Source organism: Aptenodytes patagonicus, chromosome 6 (assembly GCF_965638725.1).
Source record: "Aptenodytes patagonicus chromosome 6, bAptPat1.pri.cur, whole genome shotgun sequence".
In the NCBI taxonomy this organism is placed as follows: domain Eukaryota; kingdom Metazoa; phylum Chordata; class Aves; order Sphenisciformes; family Spheniscidae; genus Aptenodytes; species Aptenodytes patagonicus.
In genome coordinates this window covers 35,546,073-35,562,255 of record NC_134954.1, presented here as the reverse complement: position 1 = coordinate 35,562,255, position 16,183 = coordinate 35,546,073, and the positions used below count along the sequence as shown (strand labels likewise).

At 38.4% G+C, this 16,183-nt stretch overlaps 1 protein-coding gene across 1 annotated transcript in view; it reads left to right on the top strand.

Moving 5' to 3' along the window:
* Positions 1 to 16,183, top strand: part of SPAG16 (sperm associated antigen 16) — a 427,499-nt gene that overhangs the window by 308,890 nt on the left and 102,426 nt on the right. The window contains 1 exon segment of the mRNA XM_076342108.1: positions 5,248 to 5,374. Within this exon segment, the coding sequence (XP_076198223.1) occupies positions 5,248 to 5,374 (127 nt within the window).

The following is a 16,183-nucleotide window of genomic DNA, read 5'->3' as shown; positions in this document are numbered from 1 at the left end:
TATCAAGTTTCTTTCTAGTTAGCAAGGGGCCTAGAGCTTGAATCTGTTTCCACTGAGGTTGATGAAAATCTTAGTCTAGTCATCATAAGAGTCCCTTAAAATATACTTCATACAGCTACATCTGTTTTGCAAACAAAGGACTTGCAAATCAGTAAACTTGACTGATTTGACTATGAACTTGTCATAGTGAAAATGAGTTGCCTGTTCACTCACTATTTTGCCTTTTTAAAAATACTTGCAAAAGGTCATGAAACAACTACTGACCTGCCTTCAGAATTAAACTTTGAAGAGGATACTCCTGGGATGAGTTTGTCACGGTCTAAATTAGATAAAGCCACTTGTTGCAGTTCATGTATTGTTGATCTTTCAGCAATAAATCCAGAGGTGTGTTCATAAGCAAGAGACATAACTATTCAGATTTTTATCCTTATCGCTAGTGTGAAACAACAATTTTCAGGAAATATTTGCCTAAAGTGTACATGGTGATTAGTCCCTTTGTTAATCATTATTAATATTCACAAGAAAAAATGTATATTAAAAAAAAGGAAAGAAGGAAACGGATTTTTGAAACTTCCTGGAAATTATATGTCTGTTAATTCCTGATGTTATAATTATTTGTGTTACAAGGGTTTGCAAGTGCCAATTGACATTGGGATTATGTTGTCTATGGGGCTGAGCATAGCCATTTTAATGGGAGATCTTCTGTAATATAAAGATGTTCATTAAGTCAGCAGGGAAGGTAAAGAGTGGAGGGTGGAACTGTAAAGGCAATTAAAGGACTTGCAAAGTCCTTTAAGTGGAGCCTGGAACAGAACCAGTCTTTGAATCCAGACTAATTGAATCCTTGTATAAATTCTTTAATTACTTTAGTGTGCACACACAAAAAAAGTACCAACTTGATTATATAGCATAGGAAGCAAGTCTTACCAGTTTTATGAATCATTCTACATGCTCTTTGATTAGAGGAAGTAATAGAACTGAGCTGTGGCTGCTGCAGCATAAAATGTAGTGCAAATGAAAATCACTACAACGTAAATCTGCTTTTACACATTTTCTCCTTGGATCTCATTGTCTCCTCCTTTTACATGTAGGAAAATCAGTCAAGCCCTGATGGTCCAGCTTGCTGTTCAGTAAAATGTGTCATGAAAAAGACATCATAAAAAAGACTTCAGTGTGGCAAGAAACAAAAAGAAGAAAACAAAGAGCAAGGCAGAGGGCTTTTCCATGAATAACTAAAATAATAACTGTAAAAGGAATAAAAAAGCCAAAAGCTCATAGGAGAATTCAAAGTGCTTCCACTTTAAAGCTTTTGAAAATCGCCCATGGCCAGAGGCAAATGAGTTCATTTAACATATGACTTATCCCTTTCTTTTTCTTTGAGTGGCATGCAGCTTTAAATTATCCTTCAGCTTGGTTACATTCCTGGTTTATTTCTTCCTATTGAAAAGTTGTTATCCCACATCTCCAGCTCACTTGATTTAGAAAAAGTATGTAATAGAGATGACATTAAGCGAAGAAGTGGTGAAATGTAATAGCTGGCTCATTAAAAAAATCCTTTTGGTATGTTTTTAGTGTATCGGCTGCCTAGGTATCAGTAATAATTAATGCATTTAATAATAAGTCTGTGGACAGAGTATGCCAAGGCTGATAAAATACCTGTTAGCATGTGTTGATGTGTTACTGTCAGAACCCTGTGTTTTCTTACTTCTGTTTGCCGATGAGGTCTACTGCCTTTTCATGGAAATCAGGCAAAATATGCTACTGGGCATTGCATTTTATGCACAGTTTGTCTATACCAGGCATCTGGGAGGAAACTGATAAAAAGTCTGCAGACTTTTGACAGCAAGAATTGGCTGATCTTGCTACTAAGATAGATTGTAAACCCTTTGGAGCAGGACCACCTTCTCTAGTTTGTTTACACAGCACCTAGCACGGTGGCATGGTGCTCCCAGACCAGGTTTCTGCAGCACTGCTTCTGCTCAGGTGGTATCTGCAAGGATCAGGGGGGCTTGTCCTTTCTGATGTGGCCACAAATCACCTCATGAAAGAGAGCTTAAATAACAAGTTAGGGTGATTCAATGTATCTGGTACCTACTAATGATTTGACTGTGTAAATTCCTGCGGGGGGGGGGGGGGGGGGAGATTTGCTTACCTTTGTATTTCTTAAGCATCTGTGGTGGAAATGGGAGAAAATAAATGTGGCAGAGAATAGGATGGCAAGATTGAAAGAGGATGGGGCATGGATCTTCTCTTGTGGTGTGTCAGCTACTGTAGCAAAATTAATTCATAGAAGGAAGAACCTGTGGTAAAAGTAGATCAGATTGTTTTCCTCATAATTATGCAACTAGTAACGATCCCTTAATCTGGGCCAGTGGGAAGGTCAAAGTCAGCTCTACAGTTGCAGTCACTTTGTGGCAGGGACTGTCTCTGATCAATGTTTGCATAATATTTATTTCAGTGAAGCATTCTTGGTGCTATTATGATCTATTAGCTGAACGATGCTGTTACTTAAGGAGAAATGTCATATTGAAAATCCATGGACACAACTGTTGACGATGTAAGAAGGAGTCACAGAGCACCCACTGGAGTGTCTTCTGTAACTGCACCGAGTGGGTTATGTGCAGTCTTACCCAGATGGGCTGTCCCTTGATCTAGTTCAAAATTGCTGAGTTAGTTACCAAAGCTGTAATTAAGGAGCATTTCTTGAACTGCAGTGAACTGAAGTATATTGGACATATACAAAACAAGTTTGAAGACAGGCATATTCTAAACCATAACAAAACCAACCCCAAAAAGGTATTATTTACTAAAATGCCTCTATGGATGGAAAAAATCAGAAGTAAAATGCAAGAATATGTCAAAGTCATATTAAAGGTTATGAAATAATGGGTATAAGGGATACCAGTGATTTCCTGAGTGGACTGTTGATAATGTTGGACATAATCTTTGCAGAAGAAAGTGAAAAGAGAGAGGATGGTGAGGTGTGGAGAGCTGGTCCAGAAGCTGAGTACTTACACTGAGGAATGGAGGGATCTTTCTACATGCACATACTCATTTCCTCTTCCCTTTACTGGCATGATAGATAATGACCTAAGGAAAGGAGACATCCCACTTGATCATGCATGTCCCACCCTCCCACTTTGTAGTTGCTGCTGTGTGCCAGCTTCACTGAAACCTCTGCTCAGCGGAGATAAGCATCTTTAACCTCTCTGGAAGTCAGGTTACGGGGATCTCAGAATGGGCTTCCAAAACTGGTGATCACTTTTGCAAGAGTTGCTTTATAAAAATCAGTAATAGGTACATTCATAGTTAATCCAGACTCCATACTATCTTAAAAGTGTGGGGAGGAGAGAAGAAAGAACTTCAGCTGTTTAGCCCAGAAAATAGCATCTGAGGGGAGATATGAATGATACTGTAAGTGAAGTGCATCAGGGACAGGGAAGAAGGGAGGAGTATTTCTGCAGAAAACCCCTTGTATTTAACCTAAAGGATATAGATTGCATGTGAACAAGTACTTTTAAACTCTCGCTTTATACTTAATGTGCTGAAAGATTTATAAATGCAAGAGCAGGCAGGTTCTAGATCAGCAGCAGGGGGTGGATGGGGGAACTGCTGCTAATCTGGAATTCAGTACTTTTATCAAGGCAAGCGTATGAAAGCATTGCTTGTATTAGTAGGAGGCTGGATTTGACAACTCTTCCAGTCTCATATCCATGATGATGCTTTTTTTTTTTCCCATACAAAATTTGCATTATTGAGATCCAGTTCAAGCCATGCCACAATTTGGAGTGTAGCTGTGTTGTTTGGGGGTTTTTGTTATTTGTTTCCTGAACGGCCTGCTTGACCTTGTCGTTTGTATAGGCTGAACTTCATGAAAGGAGCCAGATGAAATGAAAGAGAATTAGGTGGGTACAGCTGGCGAGACAGTTAAACAAATAGCTTTTCCGTAATGCTCAGCACCACTATGTTGAGGTGTGATGTAGTTACGGTTACTGAGCTTTTTTGCGAAACAGAGACTGCTGAGAGCTTACGCATTGCCGGCTGAATTCTCCAAGCAATGATTACTTTGTTTCTCGGTGTTACTCTGTATTAGTCCCTGTTACAAGCCAGAATGGAGTTTTGACATTTTAGGTCTCCTCCAAATGAATCTAAAGACTTCATTATACTTATACCATGAGAGTGTTTCGCAGGCCATTACTTTCTACTTGAGAAGGCAATGGATATTTTCAGATCTTAATTCCTCTATTTGCTGGATAACTCTACACATTTTCTTGCAGGTATTATTTACATGAAAGATGTAAAAATTAACTGAATATAAAAAAGTCATGGATGCAGCATCTGACCCAAGTTTTACCTGATTCTCAGTTCCGTACCATTGTGATTCTCCTTCAAAACAATATCCTTTAATCTAATTTTACACTCTTGCGTAAATTGGAAAAGACATTGACTTTGATAACTCTGAGTGCATACCAGCTGAGCTGGTTTGAGGATTTTGAATCTATCTTTAGGAGGTTAAAATGAAAAGTAAATGTTTCTATATTGGTAGCTAGGGGTTTTGTTCTGTTATGGTGGCAGGAATTAGCTAAACAAAGTTATGTTTGGGCATCCTTTACCCTGCCTTCTTTGATTTTTACATTTGTTCATATGTTATGCATACAAAATACTTCTGCCACTTTTTTAGTTGTGGTTTGTTTTTTTTTTTCCTAAAACAATATTGAAGAGAGGCATGGGGGACATGGTCCTGCTATCTTTCCTTGCATAGATAGTCCCCACATGCTTCTGACTTACTGAAATGATTGAGATTGTCCTTAGCATGGCTATTAATGAATGTACAGCAATGAAGGAGTATATGTTCTGCTCTAATCTTATGCTTCACATTGAAAACATGAGTAGACAAATGAAAAATCAGGGCTAAGGGGCCATTCCTCTGTCTCTGTGAGAAGAAAAGGTGTAATCACAAACCATGTTCTTAGGGGACACTGGTATCAGAATTCAAAATAACCTATTTTCTCTTTTTTACTTAGTTTCTCCTGGACTGTTCTCTTTAAAAGTCATATTGTACCGTTGCTGTTCAAGTCAACATAGTTGTTAAGAGGCTGTGATAACCTCACATATAATAACTTACATTTATTTAAATACATACAGTTACTATGTCTGGCATCAATGAGTATCCAGCCCTGTGCCATATGCTTTCTTCTTTGCAAAAGTACAGAAGCAATGCCCTTATTTTGTTTCCAACATTAAGAGGGTGATACGATTGCTTCCTGTGACTCCTCTGGTGTGATGAAGGTCTGGGACATTCGGAAGTCAGTCCCCATTTTATCCATAGATGCAGGCCCACATCCTGCCAACCAGGTCGTCTTTGATTGCTCTGGTAGGATTCTAAAACAACTTTTTCTATCTAGGATGTGTTTTATTTTTAAATCTCTCTAATCTCTCTCTGGTTCTGAAGCCAGATAGCATGTGCAAAACAGCATAGATGTGTAAATTCTAAAGAACAGATGCCTGATTGTACCAATGATCAATACGCTTGTTTCCTACTGACTAGATTGGCAAATTGGACTAATGGTCCACTTATATAAAATGAAAAATGTGCAATAACAAAAAGTGCAATTAATTACAAAAATATTACATAAAATACAGAAATGATCACGGGGTAAAATACTTCATGAGATTACCTATGTTCTAGTGAAGTTTATTCTCCATTACTGTTTGTTCTTTTATTTGCTAATTCTGTAGCTGCATTTCAAAACCAATCTTACTAAGTCCTTTTATTATTGCTTCAGAACTTCATTGTGTTGACAGGACTGCTCACTATGCACAAAGAATTGAAGTAACCAGTTATTTTTCATCATCAACCATGTATTACCATGTCAGCAATATTGTGAGTGAACGTGCATTTTCATTTGAAGAGGGGCTGTTGTAAAATGTTTGGGGTTTTTTGTTTGTTTTGAAACCAATATTAATCTTCAATTCCAAAGCGTGGACAAGCATTCACGTTGCAGCACAAAATTAGATCCTAGCTTAGGAAATCATTCTTTCTCAAAGGTAGTGCAATATGATATGATATAATACAATAATATATAATGTAATATAGGTATATTGAAAAATATGTATGCATTTGCATTATTTGTTAAGTGCATAAAGTATAATGTTTCAACAGAATATGAGAGACAATTAAGGAATCATTTAAACAAGAATAATAGTATGATTTTTTGTCATAATGACCCACATACTGTGAAACACATAATATCAATATATTGAGTCACTTGACAGAAAACTTTGCCATTAGATTCTATAGTATTTGTATAGTGGTTTCACAGATCTCCCTGCTGTACCATTAAATAAGGTATTTTCCTTTCCAAGGGAAAAAAAATACATTGACACTGTCCATTTTTGACAGCTTCCTAAAGACAAATTTAACCACTATTCTATTTATGTGTGTAATTTGGAATAAAAGCTCTTTTTTTTTCTTCAGGAGGATTTGAAGAAGTTTTGCATTTGTGTTTCTGAAGTATAATGTTGGGTCATTTGCAAAGGAATCACATCCCTGAAAAATGCAGTAGCAATGTTTCTAGGCAGATAGGAACTTTCCAGTAGAAAGGTTATCAGCTTCAGGTAATCTAAATGGGCAAATTTTTCCATCATTTGGATAAAATCCAAAATTTTCTCTGCAGGAGTAACCACACAACAGAGATATCAAATTGGGATGGCTGATCACGATGAGGCATAATGCAACAGGATGCAATCACACCTTGCTAAAGATAGGAAAATATCTAGCTAGAAGAGACTATTGCAATGCCTGTTGTTTGAAGAGAGATAGTGCCTACGTCACCTAACTAGGGACAGAGGGCGAGGCATACCAGGCACTATCCACACACACAGACTGAAAAGGCAATGCCTATTCTGAATAGGTACCTTGTAGAAATACAAGCATACTAATATCTATTTGTTATGGAGCAGTATTTAACTTACTTGATGAGTGGCTGGAAGGAACGCATTTTCTACACTGCATCCGCGGGGAATGATGCGGTATTGTTTAGCAAACCTGGCCTTGCTTGGGTGCAGCTGGTTTGGTTACTGCTAGCAATGCCGTGTGGGACCCAGTCTGAGGTGAATATCTCTGGGACCCTGGGTTTGTGGATGTTTAATTCACGCTGACACCATGTTGTCATAGTTTTTTTTTTTTTGCTAATACTGGAGTTGCCAAGCTAGCTAAACCAGAGTTAGCCTGAGTAATCCTAAAATGGCCCTTGATGCATCAGTGAGAGAGGCTGAATGATGTGCTTGTCTGCAACATCAGAGGACTAAATAAAATGATCCAGCAAGTTCCTGCATTGTTTGTCTAAACAGTAATTCATGGATTTGGTCAGTCTAAACTATTCAGTCAATCATTTGAGTGGAGTAAACAAAAAAAAAATAACCAGGTTGAAATAAGTCAAACAGCCAGAATACTCCAAAAATAAATGGTGATGGAAGAATATATCCTATGTTTAACTAACAGCCTGTTGGGCATGGGACATCTGTCTCATTTGGGACCTCTGCCTGTGGAGAAGTTTGGGTGGATCTTTCTGACCTTGTCAAAGCATGTCTTAATTTCCAGTTGTATCCCTCAGTCTCTCCTGGTGATGTTATACCTCCTAGTGTAAAATACTTGACTGCATTAATAGTCACAGACACTGGAAACAAATTGTTCAGCATCTTACAGGTGGATTTAATTACTAGATTAGAGAGCCATGGTTGAGCAGTTTTTTTCTTCTGTCCAGTAATTATTTAAATTATACCTAATAATGATAGAAGGGGTTTATGAAAAGTTTGGTAGTATCAGGAAATGAGATTGAGGTCAGAGATAGTAAGTCCCCAACTAATGGAAGATTTTTGTTTGTTTTTCCTTTGTATTGTTTTCAAGTAATTATCATTGCAAATGCAATGTAGACAAACACATCTTACCTTTTGTTTTTAAGTGGCACTATCTTTTGTCCTATGACACGCACTGGATGGGAGTTGCTTAACAAAGAGCTAGTACCAAGAATGAGTTTGTAAGTTGCTGGGATTCTCCTGATGGCGTTATTGGGGACAGTCCTTGCTAACTCTAGTGATCCGAATGCTATTCATGGCATAAATGCTTGACCATAAAGCCATTTTCTGCTTTATCAGAGCCATACTCAGATCTTAAATAAGTTAATGAAAAAAGTTGTGTAGAAATCTTTCTGTTTTAGCTACACTCTGCCTTAGCTTTTCTTTAGCTCGGCTTAGAGGTGGCCTTTTCGATATGGCATACTTGTGAATGAGGAGAAATTAATTACATGATTAATTACCATTGCACTTTATGTGGATTTTCTTCTTTCCCCCAGTCTTTCTGAAACTAGCTCACGGTCTTGCAATGAGAGGTGGTGATGGAGCTGGCTGGGACTCAGCCCACTGGGGACAATTATCTTCAATATTATGCTTAATATCAGAAATACAAAGGAACATGTCCTTTGAATTCTGCGTGCTGTGAATGGTCTCAGAGAGGGGACCAGTTGTGGTTGCCGTGCAAGATGGGCCACAATGTAACTGATTTTTAAACTAAATTTACTTTTATTTTTTCATATGAAAGTTAACCAGCATCTCCATGTGCTTATGTTCTTGTGTAGCATTCACGAATCCCTTAAACACCCTCTTGTCATCACCTTTTGTGTTTCCAGTTGCTGTTCAGAAAATGTACTTAACAATTAATCACAACACAGCATTGCATATGTAAGAGTTAGAGAAGCTGTAGAGGATCCTAGTTTATATGCTACGACATATTTATTTATTATCATAACGTATTAAAACAAACAAAACAAACAAACCCCGCAGCAACAGTCCAAAACCAGTAGCAGTTACAATAAGGCCAAGGGAAAACAAACAATATTTGGAAAAATATACTGCTATATTTTGAGATCTGGAGATAACAGTGAGGTGTTATCATTGAACCTGCTTCCATCCAAGCTGGGCAGTGTTGCTCTCAGCATTGAAGAGGTGTGAAGGGTATGTGATTCTTCTGCCAGAGCATGAATAAATAGCCTTACAATGCCTCTGAACATCTCAATGGGCAATATGTACCTATTTTATTTAGAGGGGGAGTATATTAAAAGAATGTGAAGGTTGTAGATTAATGTGAAAGTTGAGAAATGCCAGGATCAAGATTACCTTGTGATAGAAGTGGTTCATTTTAGGAGATAGGAATAGGAGATAGGGGTACAGGAGACACATTGTTTTAGGAAGTGACTGTCAAACAAATGGTGCCACTGTCAACCATGGTGGGGTCAGGGTAACTGCTCGGTGTTGCTATCCAAAAGCAAGCTTAATTTGTTTAATCACACATCACCCAAGACCAGTACCACAAAACAGCCATTAGTTCAATGGGTGACAATTGTTTGCTGTTCGGTCTGGAGTTGGTTTTGGTGTTAAATAGTGGTCTAAAGAATTTCTTTCTCTATATTACCCACCCTTTACTGAATACAGAATTATTGACGGGATTTTCTGGGATGCGATTGCTGAAGCATTTTCAATATTTACACTTGACATTATTTGGGCCATTACTGATAACATTAAAGCCACAGGCGATCCACACAGGCCTCATGAGGGATGGAGGCATGGAGATTAAACCTCAGATTGTTAGAATTTCTGCTGATATTGAGTCTTCAGGTAAAGTTCCAGAATTACAGTTTTCAGATTCCTTACCTGGTAACAATTTCTGTGCTAGAACAGAACTGGTAGAAACAGTCCTTGTAAGTGGAGGGGAAAAGCTCAGAGGTATAAGTTGTATTTTTAAATTCATATGTGCCCAGTTGAGTATATATTCTATTTCTCAAAGGAAACATAAATAATATTGATTTATTATATGGCAGTCTCATTTATTTAGAGATTTGATCTTGCAGTGAGATGCCCACTCAATTTTCTCTTTGATTTCCTCAATTTCGTTTGGTATATTGGCTGCAAAGACAAGCTGGTATTGAGGTGCCAGGTGTCTGTCTTTTCTCCTTCTTTCCTTCACATTTTTGGTTAATTGATACCACTTAAGTGGCACTGAGTAGATAAAGCTTCATCTTGGCAGGGTGGGGAATTTTTCTAGGATGGAAGAAGCTCTCATTTGCTGGGAAGCGGTACAGTGGATTTTGCAATTGGCGGCTGGATGTGGGGAGAGCAGGGGATGCACCTGCACCTCTCGGATCTCAGGAGGGGACTGTGTCCAGGTATCAAGAGAACCGGAACAGGACAAGATCTTGACTCTATCTCACTTTTTCTGCAGTTTCTGAAGCTTGATTGTTGTATTTGTCTCCCTCTTGCTTACAGTTAAAGTCATGCTTGATGGGAGAAAAATCCTCTAGTGCAGAATTTACCACAGTAATCTTTTTAGCAGCATCTGATTTTGTCCGTATAGTGCAATTATGTGCTGACATTAATGTGTGTTTTTCCCTATGACCCCCATTTCTGACTAAAAAGCTTTTTTCATTACAACACTTTATTGCTCTGTGTTCTTTAATCTCCAAGGCAGATTACTTGATAACGTCAATTGATTCCTTAGGGTGCTTTTCCCCTTGCGGTTCAATGCCCGAGTCCCTGCCTCAATTCTGACTATGTGTATGCTGTCACAGGCAATACAGTCTCGACTTGGGAAATTTTTACTTAATTTAAGTTATTGCCAATTAACGCAAACTTCTGATCATTGATTCTGGGTATTGAGAAGAAAGAAAACATGAAGAATTAAACAAGCGCTTAAGTAAATGCTTTTCCTCCCCCTTTCCCAGTCTCAGCTTAAGCCAAACATCTCTCCTCCACACTTCCTACTCTCTGCTTGCCTTGTTTTCGCTGCGGGCTGTGCTCCATCATCCCAATTTCTTTGGTGCAGCAACGGGTGATGAGGGAGGTTGGGGTTGTGTGTATAATGGCTTCTGTCTGCCGCTCCTCCGTGTTCCTTACTGCTCTTCCTCCACTGCTCCAGGCTGTCACTGCTTCACTGTAGGTCACCCATGGGCCACAGCTGTCCCTGCCCCGATGTGGGTGTATATCCATGCATGGACCGATGGGGCACTCATGTAAATTAATTGGGGGCTTATGTTATTTAATATTGTTAATTTAATTATGTCAATTAATTGAGTGTCAATGCATAAACTGATTGGGCACACATGCATGAACTGATGGGGCATTCATGCATAAGATAATTGGGCACTCATGCATGAACTAATTGGGTGCTTGTGCATGCATTAATTGGGCACTCATGCATGAATGTAGTAAACTCTGCAAATTGATGCCCAATATGCAAAGAGAGCTTGATATATAGATAGACTGAAATAGAGATAGGTATATTCTTTGGATTTGTCCTGGCACTTGTTTTTTTACACAGGACTCAGACAACTCCCAATTCTGGTTATTAATCAGTTTGGACTTGCTACAGTGCTATAGCTCCACCTAACAGGGTGGCAAAGTCATCAAGCCGTGTTTTTAGAACACATCTTTCCAATTCTTTTGAAATATTTGCTCTTCACTTAGAAAATTGAGACTAGTTCTTCCTTATTTTGCTGCCTGCTTTGCTTTTCATTCAGGCTTTTCTCATGTCTATTTGAAAAGCATAAGCTACAATCTTGTACATCACTCATTCCCTCTTCTTTCTCCCATCATGAATTGCTTAATGTCTGTCCCATCAGAACCCTTTTGTGCATTATGGGTTCAGCACTGCAAGATCTGTGTGTTTTCCCTGCATCCTTACACACCCTTTACTATACAAACTAAGGATTCATATGTTCTTTTTCCTTTAAATATAATTGAGCCAAATTCTTAGAAGTTTTGCTTGATGAGCACAAATGCAGCCACCCGCATCTCCTAGTTCTCCACTCTTTATTTGGTGATCAGCATTTTTAGTTTGTCTTCACTTTCTTGGCTTCAGCTTGTCTCTAAGTGCTGTGTCAGTGCTCTGTGTCTGAGCACTGTTCTTGTGCGTGCCTCCTCTGCCAGGCCAGCGCAGGGGACACTTCTGCAGAAACTGGGCCACGTAGCAATCAGTCACGAAAAACTATTCTTCCTTCCTTCCAAAATGGGATAGGGCTAAATGCCAAAGTCAGGCCTTTTAGTTTACACTGGCAAGTTGCAAGCAGTGGTAGGTCTCCATTTCTCCTTTGTCTCGTCCATTTCTCTCTTTCTCTTTTTCTTGTTACTCCAAACTTGAGTATCCCTTTATAAAACTTTTCATAACAAAGGAACCATCAATCAACAATCAGCAAGGATTACAGGGAGAATGAAAGACAATTTTAAAGTCTGTGATATGTGTTTGGTCCATGTCTGAATGTGCATCCCTACTTTAAACTGATCTGTGGAAAATAAACTTTCAGGTCTGCCATTTGTTGACCAAGCTGTTTTTATTCAAGCAAAAGATTTTCAAAAATTATACCTTGGATAGAGGGAATGTTGGTGAGCTGGTTCACCTCACCCACACTAGTAGAAAGGTTTTGTGCTTTGTCCTTCAAGCTGAAATCCCTGCTTTGGCAGAGCTTTGCAATAGGCAAATGCTATTGCCCCAAGTGTGTGCTCTTAGACAATGCACCAATATTGATGTTTTGTCCTTAGGTAGCCTGCCCAGCCTGCGTGTTTGAACTGATGAATCCATTAGTGGACTCCCTGGAGAGATTCCCGTGTGGTCTGAGTTGGTTTACACAGCCCATGACCTATTTTCTAGTCCTGATCATGCTGCTTAGTCTTGGAAGTCAGATCGGCAATACGTCCATGTCAGCCCTCTTCCTCTGAGGAATGCTTACATCTGTTGACCATTCTTAATTATTCCTGTGGTCAGCATGGGAGTAAAAGGATGTGCTGGAAGACTACATTATTCAACAATAATTCCTTGTCTTATAATTCTCACTTCTCCCCTCAGTGCTGCTGTATTTCATTTCTCTCATTCTCAACATTTGTTTTCCTGACCATAAAATTCTCTAATTTGGAGGCAATGGGTAGATTGGAACTTACGCAAATATGAGCTGATTGACAGATCATTTTGTCTCCTTGTTCCATGGGGGCATGAAACTATCACTCTCCTTATTTCTGACTGTTGCAGTTTTTCAAAAGGGAAAAGTTGGCATTGATTTTTTTCCCCTTTGTTGATCAGGAGAAGAGTTGTGCCATGCAGTATTTCTGTTGTGTCATGACCGTTTTTCAATATGAGCAAACTCCACAATATTTAAATATGCTAGAAAGAAAAGAAAAGGGATTCTTAAGATGTATGACTTTATTTTCAGTACACACATAATTTAAAATGTACGAAATATTTCTCCTTTGGAAAGGAAAGGGAGGTGGCTTGGAAACTCCTTGTCTTACATTTTTTGCCCTAGTTGCAAGATAGTATTTTGTCTCTGGCTGTGTTTTCTTTGCTGAGCTAATGAGGGTGGGGACTGTGTACTACTGCAGGCAATTGCTTTGAGCGCTGAGCACTTTGAAGAGATTAGCCCCATTGATATTCCCTTCATCTTTGTTAGAGAGGAATGCTTCCTTCCCTGGAGTGCAAGAAGATAGACAGCTATTTAATAGAGCCAGCCTTTTTCAAGTAGATACTGTAGTACTAAATATTCCCATCTCACTTGCCTGCATATACCCAGCATAAAAACAATGTTCTGGCAGCCAGGGTTGTGCTTCATTAGAGCAATATATTGACCTGTTAAGGGTTTTTTTGAGGACCCCAGGTTGAATGGATTATTATCTGACTGGTTAAATGTTATTCTTCAAGGAGAAGCAACAGTTTCAGCTGTTCAGGCAGTCAGCCAAAACATGGTGATGAGCAAATTGTTTGTTCCAGAAGTAAATGAAGGGAATGTCCGCATGATTTTTGCCATCCTTGCATTAAACTAACAGAAGCTGAAAACTGGAGCTTTATGCATCCCAAGTGGGGCATAACTGATCAAAATTTTGATTCTCCAGCAGCTATCCACAAACTGAATTAAAATGGTTTGCAACAGGTTGGGTTTTTTCTAATCCCATTTAAACTAGGCACAAGTCTTAATAATGTATTCAACATCTCATCTCTAGCATTTACTGCTTTTGTAAATTTACTAGGTCCATGTGTTCTATTTCGTATTTATTGTTTATATGAATTCCAGATTACAGAGTGCTGCAATTAGCAAATTCCCGCTTTGAATGTATTTACAGTGATTGAATGAGAACTCCTTTCTTTCACTCAAACTGCACAGCTCCATCTCAAGCCTGGCTTAGATACAAGAGCTTCATCTCCTGATTAACTTATTCCTGCAGACAGTCAGAGAGTAAGGACCTCTGAAGGTCATCACAGCCTTTCTTCCATGAAAGCTCCTCTTAAATATTGACAGCTATCCAGGTCTTGTGTTTTGAGTAAAGCATCTGTATTGTATGTAATGAAATGAATCCATACTGCATTCATCATTCATATCCTGTAATAAAAGAAAGGGATTTTTGAAGTAAGGTATTATATTGATCTAGTATTTGTGTGTACTTTCTAGGTGTCAAACATGCAAGATAGAACAGCCGTGACATTCTCCGCCAAGGACTGGATAGGTCAGGGAATCTGTAAGGGGACAGCGATTTGCATCTTTGACACTGTTGAAATTAAATGCATTTTCATCACTAACCAAGAGTCATTAGTTAGCTAGTAGCTTTGTGGACCGATCCAGAATTTTGTTGGGAGTGTAGAACATATGCTTATGAAAAGAAATTGGGTGGTTTGTTCAAGGGAAGCAAATACTTAGAGAGGAGACAGAGTCCATTGGGATTGGATGCTTTGGAGAAAAAAGTAATCCTTGTGACAACCTCAGTAACTCAAGTATGTTGTTTCAAACTTATGGATAATTTAGGTAATCTGGTCTATTTACCCACCATTCTTTTCCCTTTCAAGACGCAAAGTCCGTATTTTGAGTGAAAACTTTGAAATGAAATGTCAGATGCTTTTGTGTAAAAAAATCTTTAAAACAATCTGTAAACAGTATTTAACTTTCCACTTTTTTGGGGGTAAAAACTATGCCAGTCTATGCTGAGTTTAAATAACACACTTTCAGTAACTCAAAACCTACTTTTTTATCAAACTTGCTATTTTTCCAATATTCATTTTTAAAAGTAACTGAACTCTAAAAGAAAATTATTCACCTCTGGATACCTGTATTGTGATTACCAAGAAAGTTTTGATTCCTTGAACAGCTCTTCCACTTGGTAAATGAAATATATTCATGAGCTAGTTCTTTTGAGAGCTTGGAAAGTGGCATCTCTATTCAAGAAAGAGATCATCTTTAAATTAAAAGTATGCTGTCCTTAGCATACTTTTTTTATTTTTATTTTATTGACAAATTGTCACAGGAACTAAAATGTGTAATCATCAATAGAAAGTGATCCATGGGGCTATGCAAAATAAATTGATTAACAATATAATCTCCATACAGATGTCCTAGGAGTGCTTGTTATTTTTTATGAATCAGTCTGGGAGTCTTGCTTGCATTTCATGGGCCAGGTGGAAAAAGGTGAGTGAGACAAAGTTCAGGGCATCTCTGCAGTTATTCTGTTGCTGCTAGCAGTCAGAACTGGCTGAAATGGTGGTCTAATGTACATGGAAAGGCATCGTGTTTGCTGAAAAGGAAAAAGTGCCAGAAATTTGCTCCTACTACAGTATCTGCCAAGCCTCTTTTTGTCAAGCCTGCATGCCAACAAAACAAACCCATTGGCTTGAAATGAATTTGAGGCCTGAGACAAAATCCCCCTTGTCATGAAAACATGATTTTCATTTCTTTGTTTTTAATGCTGTTCCACTACTAAGAAAATCATGATTTAGATGCCTTTGAGGCATTTAACTAATGCTTATGCAGAACTATTCCTCAGAGAAAATTGGATGCAATTTTAGGATTAGATAACTGACCTAGGAGAGAGAGAGTGCAAAACTTGCATATCCACGTTTCCCAGATGGATATTCACTAGGAAGCCTTCAAACTGCTCATAAATATTGCCTGTCCTTTTGTAAAGGCTCACACCAGCAAGCACATGGTCATTTCCTGGGCAGAAAAACATTTCTTGTACTGAGACTTTTGGGCAACAAAATAAAGTATTTTAATTCTCTTTCTTTTTCTGTGGCAAAATAGTATCCATGATGGTGAATGGGAAAATAAGGAAGAAAATAAATTCTATAAACAGCCTCTAAAGCCTGACTTGGATATTTGAA